Source organism: Elgaria multicarinata, chromosome 5 (assembly GCF_023053635.1).
Source record: "Elgaria multicarinata webbii isolate HBS135686 ecotype San Diego chromosome 5, rElgMul1.1.pri, whole genome shotgun sequence".
Taxonomy (NCBI): Eukaryota; Metazoa; Chordata; class Lepidosauria; order Squamata; family Anguidae; genus Elgaria; species Elgaria multicarinata.
The window spans coordinates 76,047,388-76,062,509 of record NC_086175.1 but is presented as its reverse complement, the minus strand read 5'-3'; the positions used below and the strand labels follow the sequence as shown (position 1 = coordinate 76,062,509).

The 15,122-nt window shown below is 40.4% G+C and overlaps 1 protein-coding gene across 2 annotated transcripts in view; it reads right to left on the bottom strand.

The window, feature by feature from the left end:
• GRIK1 (glutamate ionotropic receptor kainate type subunit 1) overlaps nt 1–15,122 on the bottom strand; it is a 185,155-nt gene that overhangs the window by 57,552 nt on the left and 112,481 nt on the right. For both annotated transcript variants that reach the window (XM_063126714.1, XM_063126715.1), the window contains exons 5-7: nt 12,145–12,198; nt 10,094–10,267; nt 6,026–6,169 (exon numbers count right to left, since the gene is read on the bottom strand). In XM_063126714.1, coding sequence (XP_062982784.1) covers nt 6,026–6,169; nt 10,094–10,267; nt 12,145–12,198 — 372 coding nt within the window. The remainder of the gene's footprint in view (nt 1–6,025; nt 6,170–10,093; nt 10,268–12,144; nt 12,199–15,122) is intronic.

Sequence of the window (15,122 nt, the reverse complement as noted above, 5' to 3'; positions counted from 1 at the left end):
TGTTCTGCCTGAGCTTTGCCATCTGCACTTTTCCAGTCCTTTTCCTTCCACACAAGAATCCACTCCTGGTAACCCTGAGCTTTATTCATTTCAGCAATATCATTATGGTGGGAGGGAGACATTTTGTTGCTGCTTTGTCAAACATTTGAGAGTCAGAATTCCTCGCCAATCTAGAGATATAACAGTAGATCCAGATCAACCTTCTGCCCGCCCCACACCACAGAGCGATAAGGTTGCCTCTGTCTCTTTTAAACTATGTACGGCCTGTTCAGACAACATGCTAAACCATGGTTAGGTCACTAACCTTTTGCAGCAAATGGTTAGTGAGTGTGTTTAAACCGTGGTTATGTAGCCACCATGGTTAGAAATGGTTCACACGACACACTAAGCCATAATGTTTAGCTTAAAATGCTTAACCACTGTGGCTTAGCGTGTCATCTGAACAGGGACTTTGTGGGCTGCTACAATCTTTGTTATATCCATCATGTGAAAAGTAGCCAAATGTAGGCCATATGTGGAATGTTGAGAATTCTGAAGGCTCCCTCACAGAATGGCAGAGAAAGCTGGAGGGCATTGCAAAGGCTGCCTTTCTCCTCTTATTGTTTTTATATTATTATTTCTCCTTTGGCAGCTCAAAGAGGGATTGGAGGGTGGGGGGAAGAATCAGGAATGGCTAGCTGCTAAGATAAGATCAACCAACAGTCAGAAAGGTAGCCAGTAATTCTATGATCCTTCAAATTCTCCTCCTGTCTGGAGGTGCTTTCTGTATTCTCAAAGTCCTGACCTACATCTGAATACTTTTCTCATGAGGGGTGTACTATATTGTCATGCCCTTGGCACAGTATGTTTTCTTTTCCTTTTTTAAAAAGTAGTTTTTCTTTCTATATAGAGAGAGTTCAGTAGCAAGGCAAATGTTTGAGAATTGAAGGCTATGAAACTTCAGTCATATTTTCAGAACTGTTTTCAGTTCTTCCACTCTCCCAATGCTGAAGAAAATATATACTTTATTTGTAAGTGAATGGCCTCTTTTTTTCATTCTCTTTTTTTCTTGGGGGATATGGACTCATCTGCAAATTGTTCCATAAGGAGGCAAAGGATTAAACTATAATTTAAATATCAAATGACACTAGATCATAGTGAGAGGAATGTCTGGAAAGGATTTAGGCTCCATAACTGATCATAGCTGAATGTTGATCCTAAGTAATGTACTGTTTGTGATATCCACCCACAGTAAAACTAGCTTATGAACTCTGGTTAGATTACGCTGGGCAGAGGCTTCTTCCAGGCTTACATGCCTCCTGCAAACATTTGAATCAGAGGTAATATCCAGGATTTGTGTATTGTGAAATTATGGATGGTTTTGCTGTATTTCTGACCGTTTTGTGCCATCTTGGATATTGCTAGACATTCTTTTTATGTTCATAGTACACTCCATGCCATTTGTGATTTCTTTAAAAAATAAAATAAAGGGAGAAGTGGACATTTCAAAAATTCTATCTTAACACTTTTAATACTGTAAGTTCTTAGAGCAAGAAAGACATTTATTTCACAAAGGCAGAACAACAAAACCCACACTTTTGTGCAAAAGAAATCAAAGAAAACTCAAACTCCTTGGATATGAGAATTAGGCATGAGGAATCAAATTCTGTCCCTGGGTATGCAGCATCCACTAATACCAGCAATAATTAAGTCTAAATATAAGCTCTGGCCAAAACTCTGACCTCTAAGAATACTGAAAATCTTAATTGACTCTTTGCTGCTCAGTTCAGAAGTAACAGACTATTACTGTAGAGACAGGAAGATGCCCCTTAGTTTTCTTTCCAACTATTTAAGAACAAAGTGGCTGGCTTGGTATCATTAGCATTATTTCCCCGAAGAGAATTTCATTTTTAAATCATTAGACCCACAGGAGTGAAACTTCAATATTCTAAGCATGTATTTCCATGTACATACATTGTGTGGGTTACAAGCTCTATCAGGCACATTCCTTGCTTTCGCCTTAGGTACAAAAGTGTGCCTATATTAATCCACAATGGAACCTTCTCTACCAGTAACTCAATAAATGAATGAATCAGCTTGTTATTTATGTAGAATGTTTTCTATGAATTCCAACTAATATTCAGTTCAGGAGACTTTTAAAACTCCATTTCTTGTATTACAATGAATTCCTAAGCTCATGCTGTGTTTCTATGTAAACATTCACCTACTCCCTTGCTTCCCAAGACGAATACTGACTTTGCAACTGGCTCAAAGAATTAGGGTTAACTTCCTTTTTTGCTGGCAGAACTCCTGAGCCTTTAAACAGCTGCATGCCATGCAGAACTTCAACAGGTAAAGCTCATTTGGCGGATAGATGTAATGATGCTTATGTACACCAGTTGGACCTATGCACACCACTTGCTGGGGAACATGGGTGAGAGGGTGCTATTGCACTCATGACCTGCTTGTGGGTTCCTGGTCGCCAGCTGGTTGGCCACTACGTGAACAAAGCACAGGATTGGATGGACCCTTGGTCTGATCCAGTGTGATTCTTCCTATGTTATGTAATGTTGGAGCAATTTTCCAACTGTTTAAAGAGGCCAAAATGCATTGGGCTTTTCACTAATAAAACATAGTTCCAGCATCCTGGGATGTTTCTCTCTTTCTTTGGCTCACTTTGGATGTGCACCCGCCTTTGCACAAGTGTTTAGAGACACAGGCCTTTGCTAGACCTAAACGAAAATCCAGGCGAGAGGAGGGGAGATCCTGCAATGCAACTATCGCAGGATCTCGCCATAGGCTAGATGTCACATGCGACAAGCTCTGGAAGAGAGCTGTCACGCCTGCCATTTTTGTTTTTTGTTTATTGTTTTTCAAGGGCTGGATCTGCACGAACGCTCATGCACGTAGGTACTTAAAAAAAAAAAAGGTTTCCCTGATCCTTCCACCCTGCCCCCGATCTCCCCACCCTGTCCCTGATGGGTGCAGCGCTCCTGGGCAGTGCTGCACTCCATGCGCAGCTCCTGGCTCCTCATGAGTAATCGCACACGGAGCCGGGAAAAAACCGCTTACACAGGTCACACGCTCACAGTCTTGGACTCAGCCCGAGACCATGGGAAATACCGGGCCAAAAGTGGTGCCCATTATCCCAGGGCAAGGGAGGGTTGATTCCCTTAGTGTCGTCTGGACACACAGGGGCGATCCCGGGTATTAGCCCGGGATAACCCCTCATCTTGCTAAGGCCACAGATGCCCTGTCAGCAGAAAAAACAACAACAATGGCAACTCTACAAAGGATCCAAACTGCAGATCTTACAACAAGCCCATTGGTATCTCTAAGGGCCCAACAACATGTTACACAGGACATATAACTGGATCTCCTGGCCTTTAAACGAAAAACCTGAAATGTAGTTATGGTTGTGCCAGTTCCTTTGGAGCTCTGGCAGGTGCTTAACAATTTTCCTCATCAAAATGGCGACCCCAACTGCTGATTGCCTGACAAGGAAAAAGTGTCTGGAGACTGAATCCCAAATCTCTTATATAAAAGTGTTGCTTGCGCTATTCCACATGTTTTAGAATAATACAGCATTTACTCCTTTGCACCATACAATGGGTGGTATCCAGTGGTGTCATTCTGCTAGTGCAAAGCTACCACCTGTGAAAATATTTGCACACATGTCAAATCCAGTATTTTGATGTTCCTTGCTCAAGGTGCGGTATAAGTTATTTCACAAGGTGTTCCACAAACCATTGAGCAAACCGTTGCACAATGCATTACACAAACTGTTCTACAAGGGGTTTTAAAACTCATTACAACTTCATTAGACTAGGCTTCTGCTGGTTGTGATAGTGGTTGTGCAACTGCTAGTGGAACTATGCTTACTCTTGTCATTTTTCCATTAGCATAACATTGGATATAATTCTGTTCCTTATGCCCTATATTTCTATATCTTTTCATTTTGTGTATAATTTTATCTGTCAGTTTATTTCGTGCTGCTTCCTATATGAATGTGTTATTTGGATTTTTACGGCTTTTAAAACTTAGTTTGCTGTTCTGAGAGGTACACCCCTGAAGTTTTAAATGTAAATCCTCTTAATAAATAATGAAATACATACATACATTTATACATACTGCAGCAAAGTAAGAAGGTGTGGATAAGTTCCCACTCATCTACTGCAGTACTCAGTTTGAAAGCAATTCTCCTGTTTTGGGAGAGTGCAGTATAGTGGTGTGCTACAGTTATCAATCCATTATGGAAACTATCTTTTCTCTCACACACTCTTTTGCTAAGTAAAAAAAAATCCTTAGAAGATAAGACACTTTAGCCTTTTGACTCAATGTTTTATAGACCATAAAATAAATTAGCTGTGAAACTATCAGTAATTAGGTCAGATCTCTCATGCCGTGCAAAATCAAGCTGCTCAGGATAAATGTGAATTGTACAATAACTTCAGATATTAGATCATGAACTACATTTACTGAGATGCTGTGCTGCCTTGGGGCATAATATTAAGGTATTCTGACAAAACTACTTAAGCTGAAACCCAGTAAGGGCTAAAACAGTAGTCTTCAACTGGTCCAGACCCGATACCCACCTTGGTCTTCCCAACCCGCACATCAGGCCCACTTTCACAATTGTCCAACATGGCAGCAAGAGCTTTGCCGCGAACTGTCTGGGTTGACCTTGCAACCCACTTTTAGGTCTCGGCAAACCACTTGAAGACCATTGGCCTAAAGAAGTAATTAAATCTGCATCTAGCAGCTACATCTTCTTCTTACTCTACAGTAGATGCAGGGATACTGATCCGGGGGGGGGGGGGCTGGTAGGGGACTTTTAAGTCTCCTGGACTTACTCTAGAATAAAAATAAAAAAGCGACAGGTGCTAGATATAGATTTAAAGTAATGTCTCTTTTGGCCCATAGACAATCTAGATGGAAACTGTTCACATATGTTGTTGTTATTATTTAAATGTATGCATTACTTCCAATATCAAAAAGGAGTCTCAAAGAGTCTACACACAATACAAAAATCCATGATTAATAGAACAAGTTGAAAACATCAATATAAACCATAATTTGTACAATAATACTAATACTAATAAATACTATTAAAACATAACCTAAAAACAATGTAATATGAAGTGTTCATCAACAAATACACAAAAACTATGTGGTGAAGCACTTTCTAGAATCATATTAATTATCGTTGTCACCATCACCATCACATACTGTACATTAAATGTGGAGAACTTGGAGAAGATGACTAGATGGGTGTTGTGAAGCATGTCTTGGATAAGAACTAGGATAAGATTGGCTGATTTTCTAGAAACAGATTCTGAGATTCTGGTGCAGAATTCAAGACATTATGAGGACATTCAATATTATCTACTATACTGCACGTGAAACCTTGCCGCACAGCATTAATAATTTCTCATCACAATAGGATAACCATGCTTCCCACTATAATGTAATGCAATCAATAGACATTACCATTTATCTCATCCAAATATACATTTAAGCAATTCTATTATTATATGTCCAGAATGTGTGCATTTGAATGGACTTCTGGGACTATTTGACGTTTAATAATTGATAAAAAGATATTTGCCTTTCAAGAAATGTGTTCTTTAGTGCTATCACTCAGGGCTCTAATATAAAATTATAATGATGGTTTTGGTTTCCCAAGCTCTTTGTATTCACTGATGATACAGGCTCATAAAAGGGGCATCTCAACTCCCAAATGGAAAATTCACTCCAGACTTGAAACTAAAAGTTCAAATTCCAGGTTTTTTATTTGTTTTTGTGATCCTTCGAATGTTTTTCTTTGCACTAACTTAAAGTTTGCTTTGCATTGAACTGCAGACTGATTTTTGACAACCATATTAGAAAGTTCCTTTGGCTAAGAGGGAAACTGAAACAGAATATTCTATGATTAATTACCCGAACACTAAAAATTATACTGAACATTGTGTCATTGCGGACCCAGGGTATTACACAACAATAAAGAAAGCATTAGTCTAGCTGCCAACAAATGTTGCATGCTTACCTCTTTTATCAGGTTCATGAATCTGGGTCCAAAGCGCCAGGGCTTATGTCTGTGACACTGCAGGGAGCTAACAGTCATTTGGGAAGCACGCTGGGAAGCCACTGCTACCATGTAAACAGCGTCATACATTAGAGCTGCTTCGGTCTGTTTGGAGGAAAAATTGAAAAGGCTTTTTAGTCAACAACTTTAGTTCCATCCCCTTGTTTTTTTTCTGCGTCTACTTCAAAACATTAGCCCTATGATTAGGGTTTCTGGTCTAAACATAGGGCTAATGATGAAGCGAAAATATGCCTAATTTGTTTTCTGGACCATCCAAACTTTGGATAAGGCCATTAGTGAGCAATTTAATAGTAATTTAAATGACACAGCCTTATTGAATCTATAACAATGCTCCTTTAATGAGACTCAGCATTATTCATTATGAAACTTTACAACTATTCAAAAGTAAATAGTACACCAGGATAAAAACTGAAAAGTATCATTGACTTTGGGTGCTTCCAGCACCATGTACACTGATGGTGCTATATAAATAAATAATAATAATAATAATAGATAGTACCTAGCACTACCAATGAGAAGGTACTGGGTTAAATCCAGACTTTTGCTTAGAGTAGTCCCTTTGTAATCAGTGGGACCTAAGTGCCCCATGACTAACTTAGTTCCCATTTATTTCAGTGGGTCTTCTCTGAGCATGATTAAGTTTGGATCCAACTCATTGTTCAGCTATTCCATCTTTTTCTCCATAACAGGTTTTTTTTGTTGGGCACTTTTTTTTGTCAAAGAAAAAAGATGGAAGAAGCAGGGGGAAAGCACAGGGAAAGACAGCTACGTCCAGACCACCCCATAAAAATCCATGAGTCAAACAGGGTGATTGCATGATAAAAGATCTCATCTGGGATAATGACAATTTTGTATGAATTGCCATGCTAACCCATGCTACTTGTTAACCCTGCAAATCCTTTGGGAAATTAATAGATTAATTCTGTTTCATTAACCTACTTAAATTACTTAGAAACACTGGAGAGTTTTGCAGTCATATGTGATCGCAACTTATCGGCTAATCTTTAATGATGTACAGATCCGGGCTCTTTCTTGACAAACCAATTAGGATTTGCATACAGTCAATAAAACAAATTAGAAGTGCCACCTATGATCAGTGTTCTATGGCAGTAGGCTTCACATTTTTCAGATCCAGAACCAATCTTTAACGACAACCTGCAAAATGGGACCCACTTTGAATCATTGACCCATACATAGCCATCTTTTTGCTACTTTTCTCTAGGGTTGCCAGTTGCAAAGGAGGAATGTTGTCCTGCCTAGAACAGGGGATTTTGATACATGCTCTTGTCATTTAGGGATCAGAAGACCTCCACCTGGTGGAATTCCCTCTTCTTTGCAACTATTAAAGGCACAGGAGAACAGTCCTTTGCTCTGGCCACTACTCTAGATGTCTGTCTTTCTGTATGTCAAACAAACAAAAGGGCTTAGATATCATACTGCCCTAAAGAAGTGCCTAGTAGTGTTTCCAGCCTGATTTATCACCTGCTGTTCTTGCGCCATGGCCACTACTATTGCTCCTGAATCGGTCTACCTCTTATGCCATCTTTTCAGTGGTATTTGTGCTCGATCTTACTGCCAAAAAGGGAACTGATGAAGATGTAAAACCCCTTCCTAAAATGTGAAATTTTGCTAATGTACAAACCAACCACTTCTCAGGTCTGATACTATGATTCTATACAAGGCTGTTAATCCATTGTATCTACTTTCAGTTTCATCGCAGAATAGAGATTGGAGCACTACATGAGGAGTGTTTCCTTTTCTGCTTTTCTGCTACATAAGCTCTAGGTGGCACTAGGTGGCATAGCAGAATAGCACAAATACAGAAGAGGAAATCACACCTTCTTTCTCTTTCACAATTAAATGCTGCATTTTCACTGCCCCCAAAAAAACCTCACCAAAAGTCATGCACATGATAAATACCACATGTAGAAAAGCCCTACAACATATGAAAGAAAATTTCTAGTGCTAGATGCAGAGCCCTGATAATATATACCTGTTCCCATTCACTTCAATATCTTTGTCCTACAGACTTTTTTTTTTTAATGAAGATGGGAACCTTAGCATGGTACAAAGTTATGGTGCTACATTTCCTATGCTGTAATGAAGCTGTACTGTTGAAGGGCTTTCCATTATTTGGCTTGTATTTTAATTGCTGCATTGCTATAAACCATTCTGGAATCTATTTTGGTGTTATAAATACATACCTAATACACTATTCCTCTTCAAAACATTTATATCACACCAACAATATGCTGGTGCAGTACATGAGAATGTATATATGATTGGAACTGCCTCAAAGTGATACGGTTTCTTCCTAGATGGCCTACGTAGCTACCAGCTGATTTGGTAATAGCAGGGAGGATTGTGATTAGTATGCCTATAATTATAGAACAGTATTCCACTAGACAGAATCATAAACGTTCACATGCCCAAATTGTACTAGCAACCATACTAGGGAAGTGAGTTATTTGCAGTCAGAGAGGCCCTGCCATGAAGCAGGATGAAGTGATGGGCTTCAAGTAGCACAATGAATGGGGACAGATGAAGCAGGAATTGTCTGAAAAGTGTGTGTGTGGGGGGAAGAGACATAATTTTATTATTTATTTATTACATTTTTATACTGCCCATCACCTGAAACTCTCTGGGTAGCACACAATTAAAAAACATAAAATCTAACAAGAATTGATAAATTTAAAACATTAAAAGTTAAAAAGGCAATATAAAAACCAGCTAAGAAAAGGTATGTCTTTAAAAGATGTCGCATGTTCCACCTCCCAAACCGCACAAGGGAGGGTCCTCCAGAGGGTGGGTGCCACTACAGAGAACGTCCGCCATTAAGGTTCTTCAATGGAAGCATTCCGTTTGTTTCGGAATGGCCAGCAGGACTTCTCTGAGGATCATAGTTGTCGCCTGGGTGTATATAAGGGAAAGAGTTCTGCTAGATATGCTGGCCCTAAGTTGTTTAGGGCTTTGTAGGATAACAGCATAACCTTGTATGTGGCTCGGTAGCTAACAGGCAGCCAGTGCAGTTCTTTTAACACAGGTTTTATATGAGCAGAGCTAGGTGTCCCCGTGAGCACCCTAGCTGCTGCATTCTGCACTAGCTGCAGCTTCTGAAGCACACACATGGGTTGCCCCACATAGAGCACATAACAGTAGTCTAATCATGAGGTAACCAGCGCATGAATGACTGTGGCTAGGTTATTCTTCTCCAGGGATGGGCATAGTTGGTGCACCAAACAAAATTGATAATGGGTGCTCTGGGCCACCGAGGTCTTCTGGGCCTCCAGTGACAAAGATGGATCCAGAAGAACCCCCCAAACTACAAACCTGCTCCTTCAGAGGGAGTGCAATCCCGTCCAGAACAGGCAAACATTCCAGTTCCCACACCTGGGAACCACCAACCCACAAGGCCTCTGTCTCATTGGTATTCAGCTTCAGTTTGTTGGCCCTCATCCAAGCCATAACTGTATCCAGGCACTGGTTCAGAACAGTACAAACAAGGCAGGGACTCAATTTGAGATTGTTTCAAGCAGAAAAAAGTGGGTCTGCGCTGTTTTCAGTTCCATTGGAGGTTGACACCACCTTGTGGAGAGCCAGATGCTAGGATGGCTCAGTTCATATTACACCTGCACTGTTGCATATTCAGAATGCCTGGTTAAAGCATGAAGGTTTCTACATGCCCCTCCTTGCTTTCTGCATGATTGTGGCAGCCTGCATGAGCTACATACATGGGCCATGCCTATCTAAAATAGCACCTGAGTTCTCTTCTCATGTATGCTATCCTGAAACCAAACAGGCTTTGTGGAACATTAATGCTGGACTGACTGCATGAAAAAGCTGCCCAGTGTTAAGCATGCATTTCAGTTGGTATGAACCAAGCATTGTAACCAACATGATCATTTTATCCTCATCAACCCATCCAGAATTTGCTTTCCTGAAAGTAGAATAACTTGAACATTCCATTTAGTTTTATGCCAATATTGTAGATGGTGCATTTTCACTTACAGTCATCATGCCATCCAAGAGACCAGTCTCTGGCTTGGGTGGTGCCTGTAGCCGTTCCATTGACCACTTCTCGATAACTGATGCCACTTGCACATTGTCAATGTTGAGCAGGCGAAATCCAGTCATATTGACTCCACTGTATCGGTAGGGTTCCAGGTCTAGTGCAAACAAATCCTGTATTGCCAAGATTGTTGTTTTTAAAAAGGAAGAGGTTATGTTAATGATAAAATATCAAATCAGTTCAATAGCCTAGTAGTGCCAACCTTGACTGGTAATGGGTTTCAAAGCCATTGTCCATGACTGAAGTAGTGATAGTTGCCTAGCCCTTTTACCTAAGACACTCGGAGTACCCAACACGAAAATGTATTCTCTGATAGCAAACACAGGGCACCTCTAGCATCCATGAAGTTTTACGGGGGTGAAGGGTTATTGCTGAAATAATGCAGCTGAATATGAAAGCCAATCTTTATCTTTGTCAGATTCTATCATAACCTAGACATTTTAAAAATGTACTTTTTGTTCTCTACTCCTCCAGAAGCTACACTCATTCTAAAATGTAGATAACTGTGATCAGAGTGGGATTTATTAGATATCTCTTATCTGATTTGTTGCAAGATAAAATATTAGATATTCACAGCATTATTTTATAGGCAAGTTGCACTAGAGTATCTGCTGTTGATTTATATTATTCCCTGTAATAACGTTACAGCCAAAAATAAAAATAAATTAAAGCATGAAAAACCTGGCTGGCCAATGTTAAGAATACTTTCCATTCCTGGAGGAAAAAAACTCCCAGCAATGTGATGAACAATACAGTTTTACTACTTATGAGCTTCATATTTCTCTTGTCTTGCCAGCTTTGGTAACTTGCTGTCACTGTGTCTGATGTATGTGTCAAATCGGTGAAGAAGTGGTTCTGTGCATATTAGAAGTTTGCAAAGCGGGAATATAATGGATGCTTTAAGTGATATTATTTTTGTGACACATTTCAAAACCATATGTCATACCCTGAAAAAGCACAAGGCACATGTCAGAATTTGGGAGATGTGTTTCAAGAAAAAAGTATTGCAGATATTAATGGCCTTGTGGAGAAACATTCACAATCTGTGTCTGGATACCAATCACCCTATTCAGCTCCCCTCCCCGAATATTTACAAAACTGCAATTGCTTCTTTAAATTACAGAATACAACACAAAACTTCAGATGCTGTAATACAGATACTGTCAAGGTAACCTTGCTAGTCTTCCATAGAGAAAGGATTTTTATATCAGTTAAAACATCTTTCTTTCATTTATATCTGCCTAGGTATTAAGTAATTACTGAGCAGTTTACATAGGAAGTTCTATGACACTTCCATGAGTATATGAATAGTCTAGTCAGGAATTTGTTGTTGTTGTTTTTTAAAAAATCTATATACCTCAAATGTCTTGTACACATAAGCAACACAACAATTCTGAAAATGCTTCACCTCGAATAAATCCAAATTATTTAAAAGGAAATTACATTAGGTGTGTTTGAAGTTCTGCAGTAAATGTAATTTTAATGGCTTTGGTTGTCAAATATTTTGTGTTGGGTAGCCATACAGAAAATGTAACTCACCACCACAGCTGACATAGGTTATTTCTGTAAGGGGACAGCTCTGCCTTCAGAATACAACTAGCAAAATCAGTGAATGACATAGGTCTCAGAAGTCAATGACCAATAAATGTGCACTAAAATTTAAACACTGTTGCAGATTGTCCACAGGAGAGATACATTTAACAGCAATTAAGATGAATCATTTCCATTCCCTCCCCCCAAAACATTTCCTTGGAATGGTTTTTGAAGTATGGGTTAAAAAGTCATACAATGTTAAAGAGGACAAGACCAAGGTGGTAATAGGATTGGATAGTGTGGCAGATATACCAGGCCTCTTCCTTTACAAGATGGCTCCACTGGTAACAGTAATTCTTCAGGGTTAAGAAGCACTTTTCATCTATAATTGACGCATTGAACACAGAGGGAGCTGAAAGTCTGCTGTAACGGGTACAAATTTATCAAAATGTCTTACCAGGGTTGTAAAAAAGTAGTGGTAGTACTCAGTCATCATTCCCATGGAGAGAATCTATTGAGAAAGAAGGGAACAAGGAGTAGATAAGCCAGGATGAGAAGCAGAACACAAGTAATAAACATTCAGTGTGAGAAAGCACTGGTATATTCTCTATTGCAGGTAACTTCATGGTTTATATCATTTTCTGTGGGTCTAGAGAATAGCATGGGACTATATTGGCAATTTATGTAGAACTGAAGGATAATTGCCTCCCTTTTCATATCTGTTTGATAGTTGAAAATAAATTGAAGTGGGGAACTGAAATTTCCTTTCTCGCCACTCCCCGTGAACAGGGTTTGGGACAAGATTTTAAGCAAAATTCTTTAGTTTGGAATACAGAAATGCCATACACACACAAACACACACACACACACACACACACATAAATACACAGTATATTATATGCGCTCTCTCTCTCTCTCTCTCAAAACAGTTTTGGCTGGCCCTACCATCAAGCGATGTGAGGCAGCTGATTTAAGTATCACAACAGGGCAGCAAGGTGTTATTATTATTGTATATTTACTGCCAGGGAGGGGGAGAGAAGCTTGTGGGATTTCCTACCTCATTGTGAAAACAACTTGACTGTCCCTGAGTATTATGTATCTTGACTTGGAGTGGTGGTGGTGTGGGCAGACGGAGATGGCATTTGCTGTTCTGCCTCAGGCAGCAAACTCTGTTGATCTTACAGTTTTTACAGGCATGAAAGTCAGTACCAATAAAAGAAGAGATAGAGTGTTGTGCCTTGTTTTTAGTATGCACTGCTGTTTCCCCACTGTTGACTGTATAACTATGCACAGACCACATGTCACTGCCATGAGGCCAGGCAGGTAATGAGGAAGGGCTATGAAGGGAGACACAGTAAGGCCTGTAAAGTTCTGGAACATTATAAGTCACTTCCCCAAGGCTGCCCAGTGGAAGAGCAAGTGGAGCAATAATTCCCCCCAGGCCCCCTCTAAAACAGGCTCTCCTGCCTCAGTTCCTATTTGTACAATTGGCCCCTGTCCAGGCCCTTCCCCATTGCTCACTGGAGCACCCCCACATGGATCTTTTTAGGGGGAGGCAGTAGGACCCCCAACATCACATTTGCAACAGGCCCCATAAACTATCTGGCTTGCTTTGTCTCCCCAACAAACACATACACATAGACGCCACTTCCATGTGTATGCATCAGCCAGCCAAATTCCACTGATCATGTATTTCATAATATTCAGTATTAGAATGAGGGGAAACCCACACAGTGCCTCTAGTGTAAAACACAACTACATGATGGTATCTCTACATTATGGTTGATTAAACCAAGACTTGGAACCAGCTGACAATATCTTTGTCTCTACAGGAAAACCAGCAAGCTTCATCAGAGCAATAATGTTCCATTTGTGGAACAGAGTCAATTCCAAGCCCCAGAATAGCAGACAGCAGCTGCTGTTGTAGTAAAGTGCTGTGTGTATACTTCGAACTCATATTGCTATCCTGGGGTGGGCTCCTTCTGCGCACAAGCTTTTAGTGTAAATGTATGGCAATAAATTTGACAGAGTAGCCAAAGAAATTGGACTTTAAACAGTGAATGCCCATGGGGTATTGATTGCTCAAAGGAGCCACAAAAAGGAACGATCAAGCATAGCTTTGAAACTCTTAATATGGTTCAAGTCTAGGTAAGCGGAAGTGAACTCTCGGATAGGTACAACTTCTTGTAGGGGAGGAAAAGAGATTTAGAGCATTTACTTTGACTGGTCAATTGATTGTAGCAAACTAATAAATTGCTGTAATTCCAGGGGCATAAGCAATGGCAGATACCAAAGATTAACTATCATAATATTCTGAATTTGGCAGATCTTCCCAGATTGTTTTCTGTCAATAAACCGCCCACCTGCCTTCCAGTTCTTTCTTGAGTTCTGAGGCTGTTGCACAAGTTTCTGTGTTGCATCTTTGACATTCTATGTTCCTTATGGCACTGTGAAAGGGCCTCTCTGCCACATGCTCAGAATCACACATCAACATTTCTATCCTCTCACTTGTTGAATGCAGGCACCCTTACATTAAGCAGGCACTGGCCTCTGTCTGTGGTTGCTGTCATACTGGTGCCCACTGAATCCGACCATTGCACTAAACAAGGGAAGAGGTAGGGAATCTTTTTTCTCTTGGAGGGTACTCTGTTGGGGGCTTTTCCATTCTTGTTCCATTACTCAGTCAATTTCAGCTCCCCCTGTTTCCTCTTCCTCATTGGCAGAGATTCAAACTGTTGATTTACAGAGGGCATTTCCCATTCCCATCCAGCTCAGTCTTCCCCCTTGCTCCATCCATTTCAGTTTATTCCTTGCTTTCAACACTTCATCCATTTCAGGGTTTTTTTCCTCTGCCCACGCCTTCATGAAATTAAGCTGAGAGCAACAGGTTACCCACCACAGCATTAGACCATATATTGCTATACTATAGTTGTGCTTACACAGAAAGTACAGTAGGGTCACTGATGCCTTCTCGAACAGGATCATCAGACGGGGATGAAATCATGTTTCCCTACCGTCACTTTGCCTCCTGCTTCTGTCCCACAATAGGGATAAGCAGATTCCTCTTTCTTCACAAGGGGAAATACGAGGAAGGAAACAAAGACCATGTGGCCCATTCAGTGAGAGTTTTTATCGGGCTGTTTCTCCTGTACACAGCAGGAAGTGGCAGCAAGTTTCGTTACAGCCAAAAAAAACCCAACAGATTTTCCAGGTCTTTTTTTGTGACAGAAAAATGAGCAGAAGGAGCGGGAGACACGCGGGAGGTGGACGGCGGCATCAAAAGGACCCGCAAACATCCATGAGTGACCAGTAACAAACGTGCTATAAAACTCTCATCTGATGCTGCTGATTATTTCCACCTCCACCTCCAACAAGTTCTAAGCATCTTTCTTCTCTACTTGAGGCTGTTTTCAGAACATACAGTTTTAAAGAAGG